Here is a 23,324-nt window from a genome sequence, read left to right on the forward strand (position 1 = left end):
CTCTTTATGCTTTTAGCAATAAGAAGGACAATTAATCATGACAATGGCAATTCCTCCAGGTTTCCTTTGAAGCTTAAACATTTCAATGTGCGTTTTTATTTCTCGCAGAAGCCATCATGTGATGTTGAACACAAAAAAGTGTCAGATTACTGTATAGTGACCGGCAGCCTCCTTCACCTGATGTATCATGGTAGTGTAACGGTCTTGACTTTGCTCCTAAGCTCTACAGTACTCTCCTTGTTTCTACAACAGCTCAGATAAGGGGCGCTTCTGTTTTTGTTTTTCAACCTGTAACTGTCCTTCAACATTCCCAGACGTCACACTTACGCCCACTGTGTAACAAAAACAAGCAGGTGGGAGATCCAGATGCCAACAACTGGTTCCCACAGTCCTCAGTGACACCTATTGAACTCAGATTTCTCTGAAAAAGGCGCTGAATATCTTTAACAGACGTACATCTCACAAGCCTTACCCCTCAAAATGGTACTACTGACCACATTGTGTAAGAGGTGTTATATAAACCGCACATGAATAAACAGGAACTGCTGAGAGCACCAGCATGAGCCACACATGGGGGAAACCCATGAAGAGAGAGGATGTGGACCCATGGAGATTACTCCCTCATTGGACAATGAGGAGCATGACTAGAGGCGGCTGTGGATGCTGTTATGTAGTAATTGGTCATCTCATTAGGCTGCAGTCACAGACTATAAATAAAGTAGACGAAGACACTGACGTCACTCTTTGATTTGTGAAATCCGGTTTTGAACCCTCAAGTTTGACATTTTTGTCACCATCTGGCCTCCTCCATACTGTTTTTCTGCAGCCAGTGCATGTGAAATAAACAGACCAGGAGCCAGAATGATGCTCCATCACAAGCTAGGGACCTGTCAGTCATTAGATAGCCATAAATCATAGCCTGCTTTAACATCTATTTTACTCTAAATGGGAGCATAATCTGCAAAATGATGTTCATGTTGTATTGAAATAGACTTGCAACTAATAATTGGGAACGTGAAACTCAGAACATGTATACTGATATAATAAATCAAATGAAAAATAGAGTAATTTTCTCATAGATGTCTATTCAATCAGAATTTTTGCAACCAGTGGTGTCGCCCCCTGCTGGCCATTAGAAATAACGCATGTTAAGGTACTTCCACATTGGCTTAACTTTTCAGGCCAGGAGGCTGTCACCGGGCTGCAGTCCAATAGTAAAAAGATATGTCTTTTCCAAACCACTTTTCCTTGACCGCAATGGAAAACATCAGGATTGCAAGAAAAGCGGTGAAGAAGAATTCATAAGGACTTTTCATAAGGAAAGTTGGCACATTAAATAGCCAACATTTTATACACTACTCGACTACTACTAACCCAGCCTCAGATGAGAAGTAGTTTGCATCTTCCAAGTTTCCATATTTAGTAGATTTTTGGCTTGTATGTGCAGTACAATAACAATCATCGACCCCATTCAAGTGTGAGATATCACAAAGGGTCATGGTAGTCTTGCTGAACTACCTGAAGTGAGCCATCTCTCAGAGGAACCTTCATAGGTGCCCAGTTTGACCAATGAGATGAGTTCCTGTAAAAGCAGACCTCTGGCTGGCCAGCCGAAAGATGATGTCACACCCCAGCCACCCGTCCATCCATGTGAATGTGTCCAGCTGTCTGTAATTTTGGGAAAAGGCTTTCAGGGACATTACGTAAAGCCTCAGGCAGATGGAGTCCATTGGAGGCCAAATGTGTCTGCAGGCTTTGATGTGAAACTAGAGAAGCTCAGCCGCTCTGTTGGTCTGTCTGTCTGCACCTCCCCAACCTGGGGCCTCAGGGGTCGATAAAGCAAAACACTGTTGGTTTAAGGTATTTCCAGTAGCCCAAGGTCAGTTATGCAACCAGTGCAAAGTGGCAAGTAGGTATGTTTCCATTAGGTTAAATCTGAAGTTTATCAAAAGCTATTTCTACCACCTTCTTGCAGTGCAACGCTTATTCTTAATTAACTGGAAAAATACATAAAACACAACTTATGCAGTAAATAAACATCAGAAGACAATCTCTGCTTGTCGTATTATGTAATATTTACTCTATGTAACCTCAGTGAAAACCAAACTGTTTGTTTATCTTCTCATCTGTGTGCACTTCAGGTAACTGGGGTGGAATATGTTCCAAGCAGACCACCCTGCGTAACGGCGGGACCTCCACCCTGAACACGGGTCTGGTCACAATTCAGAACTACGGACAGTTCCTGCCGCCTCGACACGTCCAGCTGACCTTCGCTCATGAGCTCGGACACAGCCTGGGCGCTCCGGTCAGTCGCCATCACTGAGTTTAAGATACAACTGCTAACTGCTTTGATTTGAGGTTCCTGGCATCATGCATGCTGGCTCACTGTCACTGGAACACTTGAATAGAGCAGAAACACCATTAATGTCATTAGTAACACCTGTGCTGTTCCTGCTATGAGAAGTCAAAATGTTTGCTGTGAGAAAGGCCTGTCGATGAGCACGCACACTGAACGTGGCCATCGTTAATGTTATCAGCTACACCTATAGATATATCTAGAGATATATATAGAGATATATCAGCTGTCTGTGAAAAAAGTCTAAAAATACAACACTGTGCTTTTGTTTTTCAGATGTTTGTTACCAGTTTCACTCTGAACCCCTCTCGGTGCCTCTAACAAGAGAGCGTGTGTGTTGTGTACTGAATGATAATTCGCCATGACGAATCCCAACATTAGACTTACCTCACATATTCTCACAGGGCTAACATGGCTGTTTGCTGCACCAGAACAAATTGTCTGTGAATGATTCACTTATGTGGGCATTAGAGACCTTGGCCTGTACTGACTGGTTTGTCTCATTGAGAGCCTTGGCTCAGCCACACAGGATCATCCGAAACAAGAGAACAGAAAGATCTCTGATGGTTTTTCTGTTTGTTCTCATTTAAAACCTCCTCCACCATGATAACACACTGTTGTGTATACACATAAATCCATGCACCTCTCTCTGTGTGCTAAAACCTGCAACCTTTCTCCCACTGCCCAGAATACCCGCAGCGTCTCTTTTCACCCTGCCTTCAGTTATTCACACTTCCACAGACCAAAGAGTCCTCTGAGGCGTTCCTGAGCAGATTAGTTCTGCTATGACACACCCTGCAGGCTTTTGATAAGTTAAACTACCGTAAGTTCTGGTGCCGTCTGCTCCTGTGACAGGCATGTCTCATTGTTTCCAGACTGGACAGGCTGGAAGAAGCACATGAAGAGGTCTGAGCACAGGCTTCACCTGAGATTTGTAGCAGGCGCGCTGGAGGAGAGAGAGAGAGGGGTGGGCAGTGATACGGAGTGGATTGTGGGTAAAGAGAAGTTTTGGCCTTTGGCCTACTTCCCTTGCAGTCACACATGAATACAGTGGCTTTCAGAGCTGTGATTCAACTGCAAATTTAATAGAAATGAAATAGTTGATAACAATACCAGTGAAATTCCAGGATTCTTCATAACCAATTCAACACTTGGTTCTGGTTCTTTGTTGCTTTTATTTTGTGCATTTTTTTGTACATATTTTTGTATTTTGTAAATTAGGGCAGCGAATATATTTTTTAAGTCTATTTTTGGGGACTTTTTTTGCTTTTAATGGATGGGACAGCTGAAGACAGACAGAAAAGGGGTGCGTACCTCATCTATGAAAGTGGGGCCTGATTGGCTTGTTTATTTTGATTAATTACGCTCCGTGATTGGTCAGCTAGATTATTGACTCTGTCATTTGATTGGTCCCTGAAATATGGACTTCATCATTTGATTGGTGAATAGAATGATGGAGCTGGTCTTTTTTAAAATGTATCAATGCAACAATTATGTTTGATTAATTGTTTAATCATTTTTGCAATAAAATGTTTGAAAAAAAGTTTAAAAAATAAAAATAATGAACAGCCCCAAACCACAAGATATTCAGTATTCAGATATCAATCGTATATGAAAAATATCAATCGTATATGAAAAATAATAGCAGAAAGCCTCACAGGGAAGTAGCTGGATCTAAATTATATTTGGCATTTTTATTTGTAAAATAACTGAACCATTATCAAAATAGTTGCCAGATATCGACTAATTGTTTCAGCTGATGTACATTTGGGTATCTGGAGTTCCTACCAACCAACAAACAAAAAAGATATATTTTAAGAACGACTGGTGCTAAAATGGAGCATTTCAGTCAGTATGAGAATAAAAAAAGCATAATCTATCCCTTTAAACAAACTGAAACGAGACAAATGAACAACACAAAATAAACTAAACACAAGCTGTAACATCATATTTAGAGGAAACTTGCTGAACTCTTTTTCCTCTCTGAGTGAAAATTCCCAACATTTATCTTCCTTTTTCAAGATGGGTTGTTTATCTTAAAACTGTATCTAGGTTATGTCTGTGGTGAGAGATTCTGTAAAACCACTGCAGGTGTTCAAGATATAAACAGGAAATCTGCAGACAGGCAGAGTACTATTAGTATATTTACTCACTCTTGCTGTTCTTTGTTTTCTTTTCTTTTCTTTTACTGCTTTCCAACATTTACGTTGTCATTAAGAGTCAGAGTACAGTTGGAAGTCTTAAATCTGTAGACATTTGAGCTGAAATGCCACAAAACGTCTGAGAAACAGACACTTTAGATATAATTCAAGACTAGGTTGGCTCATTCGCAGCCTGTGTTGCTCAAAATTCCCTTGCAGTTGTGTTAACCCCAGAGCTGCAGATACTGACAGATATAGTGAAAACTATAAAATCACACCCATTAAAGTAATCAACAACAGATGCAGAACTACCCACATCAAAACACGTTCCCTCCACATGTGTCCATGTTAACTTCAAGCATATCCCCTCGTCTCTTAATTAATCAGCTGGTTTGACATCCAGAGAACACGACTTCCAGAAAATGTTTCACAAATACAGTTCCAACTAAATCAGGAGGAGTTTTTGTCCCTGAATACAACATTCTTCTGCTGTTTCATGGCCATCAGATTCCAAGAAAAACATTTGATTGCATAAAGGATACACATTTTTATTTGAAAAGTTAGCTTTAAAAGTTACAGAAAGTTGCTCATTCAGAATGGCCATGGGCCATGGGCTCTACTGAAAACATTCTGACTGTCAGTGATGACCTATAATGAGGTTGGAAACAAATAGTTCCAGATTGGCTACATCATGTGTTTCTTCTGCTGTTTTTGTCTAGGGCTGAGTACTTTTAATAGAGATGTCCAAATAACTACTCACTCCATTTGCTCAGAGTGTAGATACAGAATATATCCACAAAAACACATAATGTAAAAATAATTTCTGGTGTTCCAGCACGATGAGGGCTCAAACTGCGGAAAGCTCGGCTCCAGCGGCGGTAAAGGCAGGTACCTGATGTTCCCTCATGCCACAGACGAGGTGCGTGAAAACAACGATAAGTTCTCGCCCTGCAGCATCGAACACATCAGCAAGACCCTGAAGCTGAAGAAGGACGACTGCTTTGTGGGTGAGGAAGAAAAGATCAGACAGTATTCATCTACATGTGGCCTGCAAAGTCAGGGCCTAAAAGTTTACACTGACCACCAGTAAATACTTATAAGTTTGAGTGTGTTTACATCCGTGTGTCTGTTCTTTCTGGCCAGTCAGTGATCAGCCCATCTGTGGAAACCAGATTGTCGAGGAAGGAGAGGAGTGTGATGTCGGCCACAACGACTCAGACCTCTGCTGCTACAGCGCCAAACAGCCTGTGGGAGTCCAGTGTCACCTCAAGCCTGGTAAAGTCTGCAGGTACACAGAACAGCAGAAAGAAAATGTGCTCCTATTTATTGTGTCTAACAGGCAACTACCTTCTTTGCAAAGTGTGCTGGGATACCTGAGTGCAGGCTGACCAAGTAGGGCGGATGCTAGTTTATCGGTCCAGACTTTCAATGCAAATTTAATGCAAAGGTGCAAGCACCCAGCACGATTTTTTTATTTGCGCAAGTTAAAATTACAAAAATAACATGACGCTGATTTGCTGTGTCAGAAAAGCTGATCAGTGTTGAGATTCTCCTGCATACCATAGACCTAACCGATCCAAACGATTATATTGTTTTCTTGACGTCTTGCAAACAGACCCGACAAAGCATGAATTCAGAATTTTTACACTTATTATTATTTTGTCTTACTTTTAATTGGTTAATTGCAAATAAATCACAGCAGTGATTTACCTGCAAATGTAAAATAAATGTTATAGTCTATACAAATACCAGTGAAATTTCATGATTCTCCATATCTAATTCAACACTTTGGTTCTTTGTTTTATCGGTCCAAACTCCACTCAGAAAAAAGCATTTTAAAAGTTGTTTACTTGACATCTTGCAGAATGACCTGACAAAGCTTTAATTCAGAATTTATGCACTTCAGCGTCACAATGTGGTTGTTTTGCTTTACTTTTAAACCATTTATTGCAATTTAATCACAGGAAAATCACTGTGTTTTGGTTTTATACGACTTTTGCTGCTCCGTAAATCAAATCAATCTTAGTGGTTATGTCATTCATGGCTGAGGACAAAAGAAATGGGTGATAATCCTGCGGGAAAACTTGCAAAAAGTAATGTGAGGAGAAAATTTGCTTTGCATTTAGTGTCAAGCTTAAATTAAATGAAGATTTACACATAGTTTGTGTATCAGGAGAATTTTGGATGAGGCCTCTGCATGCAGACTTGCATTGTTTTCAGATTGATATATTTCTAGCTTTGAACTTTTTTAATTAAAGCCACACACCACATTCATCAAACTATTTGGTTGATGTTCCTTACTTGTAGGTGTGCCTTTGCTCTGTTTACATGTGGTTTTTTGTTTTATCTGTTGCTCTGACTCTTTGTGTATGATGCTTTCACTCAGTCCGAGTCAGGGCCTGTGCTGTGGTCAGGACTGTGGGTTCAAGCCCGCGGGTCTGACCTGCGATGAGGAGACCGACTGTCTGAAGGAGGGTGTGTGTTCAGGCCTCTCACCCGTCTGCCCCGAGCCGAGTGTCAAGGAAAACCTCACAGTCTGCAGTCAGGGCACGCGTGTCTGCATGAACGGGGTGAGACTATCACATCCACACACCGCTGTGTGACTCAATATGGACCAACTACATTTCCCAACAGGCCAAAGTGTGCAATGATGTTGCAAAGTTGGTCCAGAAAAGAAAAAATAATTTTGTATATTTCAGCATTTAGTCTTGATCTTGGACAACCTCACCATTTAGCAGCGCTCCTGGAGCTTTCAGTCTTATCACATGAGCTTCATCAGCAGATGGAGTTTGCTCAAGTCCCAAAACTGTTGATGTTGAGATCTCTTTTTTTTAAAAGACTAAAACAGATTTTTGGATTATTTAAATATATAAAAAAAATGTAAAGGAAAAAAGCTAGAGACCATCTTTCGGTAGGATCTCACCAGCTGCATCGTACCAGAGGCATAAGAGTCGGGGGTTGCCTTTCCAACTTCACATATTTGCTTCGACCAAACCAAACTTTGAACTCTGCTTTTATTTGACTACACACCAGGAGAGTTCTGTGACTGCATCTTCCACAGTTGCAAGGCTACAGCGGTTACAATATCTGTCCACAGACGGATAGATAGATATAAAAACACCTGGCAAAGTACTCAAAACCACTTCTGTGGTATTTCCCGCTGCAGTAAGTGTCTCTAAAACCACATTTTACCATGACCACAGGACTACAAACACACACAATCATCCAGGCTTACAAGCCCAAAAAAGTGTTGCTTTCATGACTTTATAAAGTGCAAATCTTCATTTCAATCTGCACTAATAACGACAATGTGAGAAATTAATGGTTAAAAAAATGGCTGCCTGTTAAAGCAGGAAAAGTACTTTTAAATTCCAATTTGCATCACCTGCAATCAAATAATATCTGAATGCAGGTGATACTATTTGTTAAGTACACATATAAAGAGTGACTTAACAACAGCTGACAGTCTATTTTTTGTTGATTTCCCAGTGATTTATCTTTTCACCCTGCTGCAGTGATGTCAGACTGTACTGCAGGGTGTGTCAGTACACTGTGACATCACTGTTGATCACAACAGTCACTCAAAGCTGATTCTGCATTTGGTCAGACATGAGGTGAGACATGTGAGCCAAACTCTTCATTTCAGTCTAATATAAAATTACTTTTTAATGAGGCTCTTTCAGTGACTATAGCATTAATAGATAGAATAAATATTAGGATTGTATTGGTTATTGTAGTTAGAAATAGGTCCTATTCATAGATTATTGTCTATGTGGTATTGCGAAACCGATTCAGTGCCACATTAGGTGTTTCCTGTTTATACATCAGCTAACATGACATCAGTGATCTTCTGGATTCAATCAGCTGCTTCGATGTCTGATAAGTGTTCTCGGAATACACTTTATTTGTAAACAAATGCACCATTAAAACACAGTGTTACTAAGAAAAGAAACAGCAATATGCGACTCCATAAAAGTTTTATGTTGACCAGATTTCCTCGATCATTAAACGTCCTCTGATGACAGCACTGTCCTCTTAGCAGGAGAGTCTAGGAATATATTCCAGCTGTGAATGCTTTCAGGAAATATATTGCTCTCCCGAGGTGCTGGCTGTCCTAACCCCTGACGACCTCATGTAGGAACATGCAACAAAATAACTGGAAAAGTAAAGGAATTTAATGATGCAAGAAAGAAAGGACCCAGAAATGAAGGTGGAGTTTTAGTTTTAGTGTTCAAATTAATCATAAATTGTTACAATTGACTCATTTTCAGCTGAAGTTCAAATCCTTCTAAGAATCAAATCAACAGAAAACAGGAAGGCTGACTCACTCTGTACAAATAAACAGGGCTGAAAAAAAATAGGTTCATTTCTTCAGAACCCATCAAACATAGTGTTTATTTATTTAAAACCATATGTGAGGCAAATTACTCACATTACACAGGCGTGCAAAGTCATCAGACGTGGAATAAGGTGAAAAAGATGGAGGCAGCAAGTAAAATGTATGGGGTTTTTTGCTCTTTGCAGCTATTGCACCTGCTGTCTGGTCAATTAAAACACAGCATTTAGATATGACCTTTATAGATTGATTGCACAACCATAAAACTAAAAGTAAAACTGTCACAAGGTTGTTTCAATTCAGCATCTGTTGTTTTTAGTGAGCACTTGCCACCTTCTCAAACGATAAATTAAGCTTCTGCATGAAGAGTTCTGTTGAATTTATCATAAGTAAAATAGGTCCAAATCAGCTAAATGTCTTGTGAATTAATCTCAAAAGCTAATTGTGACATTAGGTTCTGATTATTGCATTTTTAGCCTTGCTAATATTATTCTAACATAAAAGGAATGAAACCATCAGGGGCTTAACTTTAATGTGTGTGTAAGTGTAAAAAATAAATAAATCCAGAAATGTACTGTATTATTTAACAGGGTTTTTCTTGTTTGTTTTTTTCAAAATTAAGTGCAAAAGCCAGAAAAAGTAAATTATTATAATTGCAAATATTAACCATAAAATGGACGTTGACATCTGTAAATTAATATAATGGGATATTACAGATTTTTTTATAGTATAATTCAATTGTTTTATGGTCTTAACTGTTAAATTACGGTGAATTCTGTGTAAAAAAAAACCAAAAAAAAACATCATATTGCTGAACGAAAAATTCATTACATACATACATTACATACATTGTATCTTTAAAAAAAATAAAGACGAATAAGGAAAAAGGGAAAAAGAAATTTTAAAATTAAAAATTAAAAAAAAAAATGTTTTTATTCTACAGATATATTTTTTTACAGATATTTACCGGATTATAATAAGAAATTATTGATAAAACGCTAACTATTTGGCAACATTTGCTAGACCAGACTATGTATATTTTTTTAATGATTTTCTTTTTACAGTGTATACCAGCAAACATTATACTTCATGGAAACAACATAAACGTAACGTCACATCCAAATTGTGATGACTAGCACTGGTTAAATTAAAACAACTCAACCGTAACATGTCATCCTTTAAAAAACTGTCCTCAAATAATTTCCCTTGACTGTCCTCGCAGAAAAGCAGTGTTTTCCTGTGTCTCTAGTCAAAAGTTTCAAATCTGTTTCAACTGTGTGTCGTCAGAAGTGTGCTTTGATGCACCTGTAACCACGCCAACAGTGATGTCACAGTTACACCCTGAAGCAGCAAGGTGTGACATTTAACCACAAATAGCATTTTCATGCTGAACACAGACATTCATGTATTTTATATATTGAGCTCCGTTAACAATTCTGTCTGTAAGTAAACAACAGAAAATGTCTAAAAGCTGCTGTGTGGTGAAATATACTCCCAACAGGGTAAAATTGGTCAATCTGAACTTTTAAGAGGATAAAAGTGAACAAATACGGATGTGGGACATCAGCAGTTACAATGAAACTCAGTATATTTAACATAAGCACAAATGCATTTTGTAATTAATTCATCCAAAGTTAGTTTTAGGCTGACTATATTTACAAGTTATTTCTGAAAGCATTTGACACTATGTTACTCGTGTTGTTGCAGAATGTGGATAATTCAGAAAGCTATGCAATATTAAGTGCCTTAGCTTGCTAACACATGGCTAACATTAGCTTGCCTCCAGCCAACTTGCCCTCTCTGGTAGACAAAGAGTGCTAAAATATTCACATGATATGCTTAAATCTAATAGTTTTAGCTAGAAACAGACATTTTGTTAACGTTTCAGCCCATGGCTGTGTATTGCGACACCGATAGTATCCCCCTGTGGCATTGTGGCGCTCTGTTTCTATTGCTTCTATCAAAGACATTCATTGTTTTGTTTTTATTCATTTTTGTGAAGGCTGAAATTCCTTAAGCAGGAGTTTTGTAATCCACTAGAGGGAACATCAAGTCTTTGCCGATGTATCACATTATTGGGGATAATTGGCATTCTGTATTACAAAATGTATACGTTTCAACAGCCTGTTTTTATATTTTCACCTGAACTGGAAAGGAATAATGCCTTAAATTTCAGACAAAATAACAACTACCCTAACCGTTGCTAGCTGTTTCTTCAAGGTATTTGGGCTCAAAGTTAATATACAGTACTTAACACATTCTTCTTCTTAGTGATCATCTCTGGATCTCTCTGCAGGTCTGTGCTGAGTCTGTGTGTGTGAAACACAGCCTGCAACAGTGTGACTGTCCAGGAGGCTCCATGAAGGAAAAATGCCACATGTGCTGCCAGCAGCCCGGTAACTACAGGCCAATGTGTCCTCTGCCACTGAGGAATGTGTTTACACTTTGAGTCCCTACACATCAGCCTGTGTCAATTTGTTCTGAGGTCACTTTATTGTTTTCCATTAGATGACCTAAAAACCATAACAAGAGCCTCCATCTGACACAAAGAAAAACACAGGTTTTGTTTTTGTAGAGCCTTGGCGCACTACAAATTCTGTATTTGCATTTGAACCCTCATACATTTCTAATTTAAAATGTCACTAAAAATAAACCGTTTGGAATAACTAGATCCTGTTAAAAACATTAAATTCTGCACTCCTCTGTGCAACTATCAAGCCATGATTAATACTGCTGACATGAACAGTCACATGACAAATATTCACAGAAAATCAGACATAACAGCAGGCAGTTTACACAGAACAGAGAGGAGAGGACAGGAGAGGTTGCAAGTAGTGGTTGTAAAAATGCAAATAGGTCAACATGTACAGCATGTGGAGACCCAATTTTTTCACCAATATCCATGACACATGTGGGCACTTGGAAAAAGTGTTTTATGTATAAATTCCATTTTATTGCAATTCTAAAAAAAAATATTTATCAGAGAAATTGAACTTGCGTTTTTTCTTTCTTTTTATTTGTGCACAAAAGACATTTTTAAAGTGTCAACACCTGACTGTGATGATTACATAGAGATGCAGACCATATACATGTTATATATTGCAGTGAAAAACAAGGCCACAGTGAGTAAAATGTAAAAAGAGCAACAAAAAAAACCCCGCCCTGAAACGTCTTGGGGTTCAGAGGAAACTGTTCATTGTTCAAGGAAGATATTTGATATGTGATGATATGTATTATATTCTAATGTGATTTGTCCGTATCAATGTCAGATAAGCCTGAGACGTGTGCGAGCACCACCTCTTCCGTGTTGTCCCGTCACTTCCAGAGCAAGGCGCTGGCATTGGCCGCCGGCTCTCCGTGCTCAGGGAACCAGGGTTACTGCGACAAATTCCACGTGTGTCGTCTGCTGGATGCAGATGGCCCCATCGCAAGACTGAAAAACTCCTTCCTCAATTTGGACGACTTTGGTGACATAGCAGAGTGGATGAAGGTGATTAATTAATCAAGCTGATCTGTGGTTTTCAGGTCATAAACACCGTTTGTCTTTATTAAGATGCAGCAGACGTTTGTCTGAGATCCCATCCTCAATGTGTTTGTTAAACTTTCCGCCCTGATGTTCAGCTGTCTTCGATGTTTCAGTCTTAGCTGCCTTTGAGATTTAGTTCCTCATGACACCGTGGAGAATCAGGAATTCCTATTTGGGTTAAAGAGCACCTTGAGGATCAGCCATCCATTTCAAGGGAGACAGAAATGAGCCCTCATTTCAGGAACCATCATGTTGATTTAACACACTTACAGCAGGATTCATTTTCTAATGTACAGAGCTGAAAAGTAATTAAAAAAAAACAACTATTAAGGTCAATTATGAAATACAGTGCAGGTTCACAAGTTCACTTGTGGCTGTGAAGCCAGATACCAACATGCATCTATGAGTGGGAAAACCACTCAAACCATAACAAAACAAAACAGATGACAGCTCATAATGTATGTGGGTCAACCTTGTGAGTTCATAGAAACGGTTGAGCATGAAAGCCGCCATCTTCGATCTGACCTTTAATGTTAAGAGTCAGTAAGTTGACTGAAAAGTCTGCAGTGATTTTATTACTGTTAAAGTCATTTTTCAAGAGATTTTAAAAACATGTTTATATCTTGGCCAAATGTGTCAAAATGGCCTAAAACATTTCCATTAGGAGACACACTCTGCAGCTTCAGAAAAAATGCAAGTTTGAAAACATGAAAATTCAAAACAAAAACACCTACAGAATTGGATGCAAATAAAAAAACATTGTGCAGAAAGTTAAAACAAATACAATAACAGCAAACACTGTTGGCCTTTGCTATAGGTTTTGGCTTCTTACACAAGATTATATGAAAGCAAGATATTTTTTAGGATACAATGCCACGTTAGTTAAAATGGTTTTTTGTCGTTCATCAAATAAGCAGCTACAAATGATGAGGGAGCTGATGCTTTTACTGCATGACTAAAGCCTGGTGAACAAATACAGTCAACACTAATCCAGACTCACATGCAATCTTTTGATTTATCCTCTGCAGGCTCACTGGTGGGCCATCCTGCTGGCTATCCTGACTCTGTCTGCAGTGATGGGCTGCACCGTCTGTCTCTGCGGACAAAAACTGGACACCTCTGACTTTTGATCCATGTCTCCTCTGGGAATACGAGTACTTTTTATGACGATGCACAAATTCGTTTGAACTCATTAATCTAAAATATGTCAGGGTCACTTTGAAGAGATTCAACTTTGCTCCAGAAGCAGCTTGTGATCTGCAGGTGAGGACACTTCCACCTGCTCCATGCCTCTCACACTGTTTTGACAGCGGATATCTTTGTACGTCATGTTGCAGCTGCCCTTTTCCTTTCCTTGTGTCACTTGTCTGTCTGAGTTTTCTGATGCATGTGTTGTGGAAAACATCGCTGTTGATGCCAACTGCGGGTTAGTCAACCCCCATGTGAGTCCACGGTGCATCAAACACCTACAGCGATTTAAAGCCACCTGTCCCTGCAAAGACTGAGGGGACTCTCACTGTTGTGTTTGAACTGGAGCGCTTTGATGACCATCCAGCTTTACATCACATTGAGACTTTGTATTTTGGACATATGAATGTATGGGAAACACTGGACATTTGCAGGGATTTACAATCATTCGTCAGATTGCTGTCATTTTCTTGCCATTAGGCAGTTCTCTTACATCAGGAAAGCATAAAGAGTCTGCAACCTTGTATTACTTTTTCCTGGTCACATAGTTTAGTTCATGTTGACACTGAGAATCCTTAGCTTGCATCTTCTTAAAGCTATGTTGGGGTGTGTAATACGAAAATAATACGACTTCTCACATGATTAATTACCTCAGTAAAATTGCTTGTGCCAAGAATATGGTCTCAATTGCTAGTTTCAAGTCTTGTTCAATACAATATGATGGACATTTTGTAAATAATGGTCCCATTTATGGGCAACATGGAGCTTCAGTGGTTAGCACTCTTGCCTCACAGCAAGAGGGTCACCGGTTCAGCTCCGGCTCTTCTGTGTGGAGTTTGTATCTTCTCCCCGTGTCAGCGTGGGTTCTCTCTGGGTCCTCTGGCTTCCTCCCACAGTCCAAAAACATGCAGCTTAGGTTTATAGGTGACTCTGAATTGCCCGTCGGAGTTTGGACCCCACATCTCGCCCAGTCTCAGCTAGGATCGGGTCCAGCCCCCCGCAACCCAAAGTTCGGATAATCGGTTGAGGATAATGAATGAATGGATGGATGGCCCCAGTTAGAAGAAAATTGCAGGGTACTATTTGGGGGCTACCTTGTGATTGACAGGTCATTACCACGGCAGGTGCAATGTCCACGGTTCTCAGGCAGATCCACCCCTCGCCCAAATATGGTCTCTTCTGGTTTTGAAAAACAGAAATGGCTTCAAACTGGCAGTCCACACACCAATGGGTGACCTCACGGTGACTACATCCACTATTTATATAAAGTCTATGGCTCGGGCCTAACTATGGTGCCTGTTGTTGTGATAACGTGATAACTAACTCAGGGTGACGTGTAATGTTTGACAGATGTGCCTGCTAAAAATATTTTCCTTCATTTTTTGTGTATGCTGAGCTGAACAGTGTTGTGCTTTAAGATGCTGTTGCCCTTTTATGTCTTGGTTCTGTTTAATGAGAATTTTAAAACTGAATAAAAGATTTTGAAGCTGTTATTTTAAGGTCAAAAGCTGCATGAATTAGCTAAAAGTAGATATATTTCAACCATTCTTTCCCCACTAATGATTTGCATGTCCTAACTAAAATGGATTTAAAATTGGCTTCACATTTAACACCAATCTCCTGATCGAGTCTATCTTCTGGGTCACCTTGACACCAAACACAATGGCGTCACAGCTGCAAGGACACGAAGAAGTCACAGAGCTTATTTTGTGTAATTTAACAATTCCTGGCACTTTTGTATCAAAAACAAATGTGAGAGTTTAAACTGTTAAAAATGTTTGGATCACACACACAGGCTTTGTGCTGATAATAACTTCGAAGAAGACTGAAACAACCTTGAGCTGGTTAGTGTGAGCGATGGAACATTTTCACCATTGAAAACGTTTATTATCATTTTTCAACTCTAAAATAATGTCAGGCTGGGTGGCCTCCCAGATGGCAGTTTTGGTTTATTAAAGAATTTATACAGTACAGTCAATATTTACAAATATGTACAAAAGATTATAGAAATGCACATTTTACAGATTCATCCAGAGGTAAAAATATATAACTAATAGTGTTCCATACTACAAAATCTATCGTCTGTATTATGGTATTTACATATCTGTACAAGTAACTTGGTTTAATAATCTCTTCCCCTGTTTTCAGTGCAAAAGTAAAACATTTCCACATTTTTAAAGTAGGTGGAAACGCAGTCACAATGATTACAGTACCGATCTCTAAAGAGCCGAGGTTTACACACACTGCTAACGGAGTGGAAATGTAAGCACGAATAAAAAGAGCATTAGTCAAGATTTAAAAAGTGACATGCACAGTAAAAACTGCAGTCAAGACAGTACAAGTACAATACTTTCTACCTCACGCAGAGCATCCCTTAGCTCATAAAACTTAAAGAGAACTACGGAAGACAAACTGTCAGGTGCTTCTTTGAGGTAACAGCTTCAAAGTAACATCTTGCAGTGATGCAGCAGTAAAAAAAAAGTGTTTAAAGCCACTTTTGAATGTTTAGATGTTTCAGTCAGTGTCATAGAATCAAAAGCAGACTGAGGTTAAATAAGAGTTCAGTTTGCGACAGTTTACGTATGGCAAGAGTTTACAGTAAGGCACACTGTTACAGGTCCCACAGTCACATACAGAGCTGCGGGCCACAGTGGTGAATGCTCTGTTAGTTTGATAACATATAAAGGTAAATCAACCGCATCCTATTGCATTAAACACCTAAAGAAATTCATCTCAACGGGTATTTTCCTCTCATTTTGTCTGCAGACACACAAGAGGATTACTGTTCACAGTGGTCTCCTATTGTCATTAAATTGAACTTTTTTTTACACAATAGGGACATCAGTACCAGAACTATTTATGTAAATCCAGTCAGTCACACCTCTGCAGTAACTAGTATCCCAAAAGATTTACTATTTGTGCAACAATGAAGTTACAGTTACATGTCATAGAAATAGTTCTTTACAAAATATATTACAGTATTCACACACATACTTTTTTTAAATAGGTTTGTGGATTTACACCAACTGGCCACTTCATTAGGTACACCAGTAGTAGTTTTTCAGGTTTCGTTGACTGTCAGAAAGGTAATAATTCTACTTTATGTTTAATATTGAGGTCACATTTCAGTTTCTAATATTCTGGCCCGACCATATATGTGAATTGGGTGGCCAAAATATTAGAAACACCTCTTAATATAATGCACTCCAGTTCAAAAGTACTGCAAACAACAACCTCTATAATAAATATACAGGGAAATTAATAACTCTCTCACAATGCCAATCAAAAGTGAATACTATTATTATTATAATATAGGCAGAATTTATGGATCACACTAGGTTATACAAGTGGCCAGTCGGTGTACATATATACATATACAAGGCAGTAAGAGTTTTGTATCGTTAGAGAAATAAAATAAGTTACAGTTGTATAAATTATTTACTTTAAGTGCTGTCGTGGACTGAAGGGCGTTCAACAGTGGAGTCTTCGCCATCAGTGTTTCCCCAGAGTTACTCTACAGACAAAAAGAAGTGTGTTTTATTCTAAAGCATTAACAGTAAAGTTAACAGTGATTGGTGGAAACTGCAGCAGCTAATTTACCTTCTTGGAGACCGTTTGGGGTTCGTCCTCCACGCATCCTTACATTTAACAAACGTGACCTCATGTGTTAATGCCTGGGCTTCAGGGTCTTTTACACAGAACACCATCCTGAAAGAGAAATGTTTAAAACACAATACAACTTTATGAGCATTATTATGTGATTATTCATGTTAATTTAATGCCTCTTTGTAGTTGTTTTGTGTCTCTGTATGTTCATATGTTTTTTGTATTTGTTTTGTGTCTCTTTAATGATCATTTAATGTGTCTCTGTAGATGTTTGTTTCTTTGTTGTAATTTTTGTCTCTTTGTAGTTGTTTTGTATCTTTTTATGTTCATTTAATTTTTTGGTGTCTTTTTGTAGTTGTTTTTATTGTTGTTTTGCCCCTTTTCATAGTTGTTGTGAGTCGCTTTAATCTTTTTGTGTCTCTTTGTAGGTGTTTTATCTTCTTTGTTGGAACTTTTTTACTAGTACCACTACTTCTACTAGTAGAAACAATAGCGAGCATTTGTCACATTTCCAGAAGCACATCTTACTTTTGTTGGGTCTCTCCAGCTCGGATCCGGATCTTGTGAACCTCCATGTTGGCACTGTCTGAGTCACCGGACCACCAAGAGGAAACCATCTTCAACATGCTGGAGGTTGACCAACCATTTTCATCCTCCCATTTAAACTTCAACATTAGCAGATCTCCGATATCTTTCTCCGTCACCAGCAGGAATGAATGGGTCTTATTCGTCGCTATTTTCTCCTTTCTGGCGGATGAAAACACAGAAATGTTAGTGTTCTACTGGTCGGCAGCAGGAATATTTTATTCATTTTCGCCTCATAAACTACACCATAAACCATGATGTAGCTCCACATAGTAAGAGCAAATGTTGCCAAGTCTGTGGTTATTATCATTTTTTATGGCTTCACTGTCATGCTGTTTTTATTTGACTTCTGTGCGACTGTTACAAAACAACTCATAACTTGCAAGATGCAAGTCACAGTGCTCTAACTCTCCTTTATTGAGGTTTTTAAATCACCCACTCACAGTTTGAGCTCCAGATTTTCAGCCTCTCCTTTTGTTCCGAACAGTGAGACGGTGAGGGACGGCTCCATCTCTGAACGGTTCACCTGGCTGGAGAAGTGGATCTTCAGCTGATAGTGGTAAACTGTAGAGCGAGAGAGAGAATAATGCATGAATGCTGCTGCAGAGAAGCTGCTCCAATTTAGATTTAGTCAGTTTTGCAAAGCTAAGCTGCAGGTGATCAGACTTCTGTAGTCAAAGCCACCAAAAACTGTACTATTCAGCTCAAAAAGGCTTTAAGTCCGTATTAATCACATTTCTTGGAACAGTGTTTATCAGAATTAGACTTTGGACGTTGCTTTTGCATTATTATGAGTTCATATGACTCCGAGTAAGTAGGGGAACCGTGCAACCCTCCACAAACAGCACTACTGATGAAGTCCACTGACCTCTGAAAGGCATGGAGGCTCGTGTCTTGGTGTACATCTGAACGTTGCGCGCCTTGCGGACCTTGCTGATGTCGTAGCCCACCGCGTTGCAGCGGCTTTTGCGGCAGCTGAGACACATGCCGCGGTCAAACATGTCGTTGCTGCCGCACCTGTAGGCCTTGGCTGCTTCCTGCTCGTTCAGCAGAGAGTCAATGAACAGGAGGATCGAGCGCTCGTGTTCACACTTCACTGCATCAGTAATAGCTGCAGAGGAAAGGAACCACATTTAATTACCTAATTATGTTACTTTTTCATTCTTTACCGGCCACATTCTAGGTATATGATTTACTTCTCAGCCATGTTTTATGTTTATTTTCAGTCCCATTTCCAAAGTGAAATTCAAGCACTTCTAAGGTGCATTTTCAAGCTTTTCCAACCACCTGACAGCAAGTTACATATTTATATACAGTACATATAGTGTATACAGTATACAGGGGGAAGTATGCACCAGGAAGTTCTTTTCATTTGGTAATTTTAAGATAAAAATGTTCATAATTCTCATTATTTTAATTTTAAAAAAGGAGTAGAGTTACTTTAAGTGCTCCAGTTCAAGTTTACGCTTTTACAGCTACATTAACAGTTTATTCTCACCGAATAACCCCAAGTTTGCGATCTTCTCCAAGGCTCCCCTGAGGTTGCAGCCCGGCTGGAAGCTGCCTCCGTTCGGGTAAATATCGACATGTCCGACAGGCTGCTGGATCCCGATGCTGAGACCCAGAGAGCCCCGCGTGAAGGTGTGGAGGACGTCCACAAAGTGAGCGTCGTCGGGGGACAGACGCCTGTGGGCATGCTCTCCCTCAAAGTCAGGACCAGCCGGGTCCAGACCTGCCAATTAACCAATTAACTTACAATTAACTCATCTGTTATCAAATTAAACTGCAACATGTACGTTCAAATATATTGTTTTCTTACCAGTTATTCTTCCGACTTTATTGGTTGCGTGGCTTCCAGCAAACCCTGCCACATGAGCCCCGAGGCTGTAGCCGATCAGGTGGAGGTTTTCCAGAGGCATGTTGGTGGTTTCCTTGAAAGAAAGGTAATGAAAATATGAGTTCAGAAAACAGTCAAAAACTACAATAAGTATATTAACACGGGGTCAATAGCTTTGTTCGCTGTCCAATGTCAAGTGAATTGTAAGCAATCTTTTCCTCATATTACTGTCTTTTAACAAGGGATTGTAAAAAATTGGACATGAATTTGAGATGATCCCTGTAACATTTTGATCCCACTGACCTCGATCCAGTCGATGAAGCGAGCGATCTCGTGTCCCACCGCTTTGGTCTTCTGAGCTGCGACCACGTAGTGGTTCTGTGCCGAGCTGAGCCAGTCCACCACGATGACGTTGGCCGTCTGCTCTCTTTCATACAGAGCTGACACAAGCTTCTCCACCCAGCTTTCAAACAGCCCACTCAACTGTAGAAATGACATCATCATTAGTACAAATAAATCATATTAATTCAAGGAAATCCAGGGAGTATAAGCTAAATGGTGACATTGTGAAATCAGAGCCACCTCCTGACCACTTTACAGAGTGTTCTTTAACTCCAACATGCTGCTGCTTGTCAAGAAAGTTTCTCTATGTAAATTCGGACACATAATGGTGCTGGAATTTGGTGAAATAATGACAGACTACGAGTCAAGGGTGTTTTTTTTAAGTCAAAGGAGAACAAAATGAACAAAGCCTCAGGTGTTTTTAAAAGACGTGGGGCAGGTCACAACAGGCTGAAGCATCTCTGCTCACCGTCCATCCGTGGATTACTAGAAAAGTTTTGGAGGTGCTGTTGAAGGTGCACGCTGCCAGGGAGTCAGGCTTCCCAGGAACGATGTAACACAGGTCATCATCAGGGTGGGATGGTTTACGGAGGGAGAATCTGGCGACGGTTTGATTGGCGTCATCCTTGTGGTCAAACAAGTCTTTCAGGGGATCGAGGAAGTTACCTGGAGGAGAGAGAATTAGAAGAGAAGAAATAAATGTGTGCAGCTGGTGTTTTGGTCCGAAGAATGTAAATCTGATCTAATGTTCTGGCTCTGAGGTCCGATACGCCTGACTAGCTAACTGAGTGACTGGCTCCAATAAGCCCCGGCCCCTCAGAGGCCCCCCCAGTAAATGAGCTTCCACCTTAGACAACATCAGTCCTCAGGGGTTACAGGAGTTCACTTGGTCAGACTGAGCTCCATAGAAACCAGCGAGAGTTTTTCCCAGCTTTGTTCCTGCCTCCTCACCGACTATAATCTGCCCAAGTTTCAGTGGTCCTGATGCAGTCAGCTGACCGGCTCAACTGGGAGTTGTGCTTGTTTCCAGAGTGGGGGGTGGGGAGGTGGATGCAGGAACCACACAGACATTTACAAGGCTTACATTGTGAAAGGGCTGAAGCACTTATTGTAACTCGATTCATGTTGAGATTATTGAGTAGTTCTTGTCCCTCCCTGACAGTGAAACGCATCTAGTGTGTCTGATATCAAACAGTAGAAGTTGGGTATTTGCCAAGACAAGTTTAGTCATAGACACGTGATACACAGTGTATCGTATAGACCGTTAATGTCCAAACTACACGCAGCCGGCTCGGACTGCACAGCTGCCCGTAAATTAGACACAAATATCCGTCACAAGCAAGTCTTTCCACCGCGACTATGTGCACCATTACACCCGTACATGCATATGCCAATGTGTAATGAAATGTACTTCAACTCACCAAAAATAGAATCAGTGAGCTCTTCTTCCAGAGACATCACATACTGCACAGCCGCGTTCAACACCAGAAAGTACAGAAACCCGACTCTCCACGTTTTCATCTCTTTTCCAGCTGTTTCCGTTTAGAGAAAATGGATTCGACGATTCAAGCAATCGGATCTCGCTGTGTTTGAGATGTAAATGTATTCCTGCTGAGAATAAGTCAGTGCGTCCTGTTGCGCGCAGAGCGCTGATATCTGAACCACCTTGAACTGTCCGCGTCTTAAATAGCACCTCTGACCAGCCATTGGCTGCTCAGCCCCGGGCGGGGAATGGAAAAATATGTGTAAAGTAAATCATTAGACTGCTTTATGAGAAGACTATCCGCACTGGTTGGTAGAATCACTCCTCAATAAAAGCAGCAGAATGTGTTATTAATGTTTCTAACACAACATGAAGAATGAGTGGCAGCACTGCATGTTGATCTTATTGCCACTGATAATGGATTAATATACTGCATGGTTTCTCCATTAGCAGGAGAAAGGAGTAATATATGCATATAAAATGCACATCTACTTTAGAAAATACCAAACAGAAAAAAAGAGATAGGTGCAAGAAATATATTTATAATATATAATTTGAACAAAAAATAGAACCTGGGGTGTTTTTAAAGAGGAAAAAAAATACAATAAGTAGACTTGCAGTCATACCCATTATATACTAGAAAACTTGAAAAGAAGGCAGTTTTGGGGAAATATGCACTTTCCATTTCTGCTGTATTTCTTCAAACTTATTTACTTGAAGCTTCAGGGAGAAAGTGATTATTTCCATTATAAAACTTCTATAATGATATCGTAGTAGTTGATGGCTCTTTTAAAGTTTTGAATGGATCAGATGTCCAAGTGATTAGATCTTCCAACAACAAAATGACTGTCAAACAGCAGTAAGTACAGTAGTTGTGTACATGTACTTAGAGACATTCCACCATTGGCTACAACAAACAAGATATTTAAAAGAGTAAAACATGGAAGAAGTTTGTAAAGTTGGAGTTTTCTTTTCTCGTTTTGACTGCATCAGATAAACTTCAGTTTATTTGGGCTGTAATCAGTGCTGACCTTTGAGACCTTGCATTTAATCTGCTGTCAGTCTGTGATGCAGGCGGGAGAAGCAGGTCAAATAAACTAAGAATATACTGTATATCACCTGTAACCCACATGGCTGTCTCTCTCACTGACATTCCAGGACGAAGGCAGCTTGGCAGGACACGAGGGGCCTCTTAAGGGCATTTTGGGGCCCCTTTTCTCTGATCTGCTGCTGCCATGGTATCAGAGAGAATGCAGAAGAGACACGAACCTGCATCAAGAAGTGTTATATTGAGTGTGGTGGATGTCTGTAAGTCAGGTCTTTGTATTGTTTATCATGATGCATTATAGGTTACTAAAATGGTAAAAGGTTAGGCAGCAAAAGTTACCAAACACTTACCATCAAATAACAGTAACCACTGTAACTTGTTTTCTTTTGAAAATATGGATAATATACAATAGATGTCTGTATTTAAATATACATGTATATAAAGAGTAAGGGTTTTTTTTTTTTTTTTTAACTTTCATATGACAGTGTTTGGCAACTTTTGCTTCCAGACCTTTTACTGTATATCTTTTTACATGAAATTTAATGTTTTACTGTAAGAAAACGAAGGTGCCTTAATTTTACATTAAGCAATATGTGTATTTTTTTTTATTTTTACAAACACATACATAATTCACTGAAGAAAAAACATTAAGCAATTAATTGAATACTGTAAAAAAAAAACAAAAAAAACATTATGTTCTATTATATTAATTTAAAGATTTGAACATCCATTTATGATTAATATTTGTAATAAAATTAATTTACGTTTTATGGCATTTGCACTTATTGTAGAAAAAAAAATAACTCTGTAAAATACAGTAAATTTCTGAAAAATAACTCTTTTTTTACATTGTAGGTCACAGTTGACACCCTGATC

General features: G+C 39.4%; 2 protein-coding genes across 2 annotated transcripts in view; one reads left to right on the plus strand and one right to left on the minus strand.

Annotated features, from left to right (window-relative positions):
- The window catches only part of si:ch1073-396h14.1 (disintegrin and metalloproteinase domain-containing protein 10), a 49,809-nt gene extending 35,318 nt beyond the window's left edge, over window positions 1-14,491 (plus strand). Inside the window, exons 10-16 of the mRNA XM_059340393.1 lie at window positions 2,142-2,305; window positions 5,333-5,504; window positions 5,641-5,785; window positions 6,884-7,067; window positions 11,130-11,229; window positions 12,103-12,323; window positions 13,388-14,491. Coding sequence (XP_059196376.1) covers window positions 2,142-2,305; window positions 5,333-5,504; window positions 5,641-5,785; window positions 6,884-7,067; window positions 11,130-11,229; window positions 12,103-12,323; window positions 13,388-13,489 — 1,088 coding nt within the window. The 3' untranslated portion in view covers window positions 13,490-14,491. The remainder of the gene's footprint in view (window positions 1-2,141; window positions 2,306-5,332; window positions 5,505-5,640; window positions 5,786-6,883; window positions 7,068-11,129; window positions 11,230-12,102; window positions 12,324-13,387) is intronic.
- A 985-nt stretch (window positions 14,492-15,476) lies between these two features.
- On the minus strand, window positions 15,477-21,599 carry LOC131978047 (lipoprotein lipase). Its single transcript, XM_059341549.1, has 10 exons — window positions 21,339-21,599; window positions 20,387-20,583; window positions 19,879-20,058; window positions 19,558-19,669; window positions 19,237-19,470; window positions 18,607-18,849; window positions 18,182-18,302; window positions 17,682-17,900; window positions 17,148-17,255; window positions 15,477-17,061 (listed from the first exon to the last, which is right to left on the minus strand). The coding sequence occupies exons 1-10, from the start codon at window positions 21,436-21,438 to the stop codon at window positions 17,040-17,042; spliced, it is 1,536 nt and encodes a 511-aa protein (XP_059197532.1). The 5' UTR covers window positions 21,439-21,599; the 3' UTR covers window positions 15,477-17,039.
- Window positions 21,600-23,324: the final 1,725 nt, after the last annotated feature.

Source organism: Centropristis striata, chromosome 9 (genome assembly GCF_030273125.1).
Source record: "Centropristis striata isolate RG_2023a ecotype Rhode Island chromosome 9, C.striata_1.0, whole genome shotgun sequence".
Classification (NCBI taxonomy): domain Eukaryota; kingdom Metazoa; phylum Chordata; class Actinopteri; order Perciformes; family Serranidae; genus Centropristis; species Centropristis striata.

Coding starts and splice junctions, on each gene's coding strand:
- LOC131978047 (XM_059341549.1), bottom strand. CDS start 21,438: ATGAAAACGTGGAGAGTCGGGTTTCTGTACTTTCTGGTGTTGAACGCG. Junction 18,850..19,236: donor CGCAAACTTGGGGTTATTCG/GTGAGAATAAAC, acceptor TTTCCTCTGCAG/CTATTACTGATGCAGTGAAG. Junction 17,901..18,181: donor GAAAATCTGGAGCTCAAACT/GTGAGTGGGTGA, acceptor TTCATCCGCCAG/AAAGGAGAAAATAGCGACGA.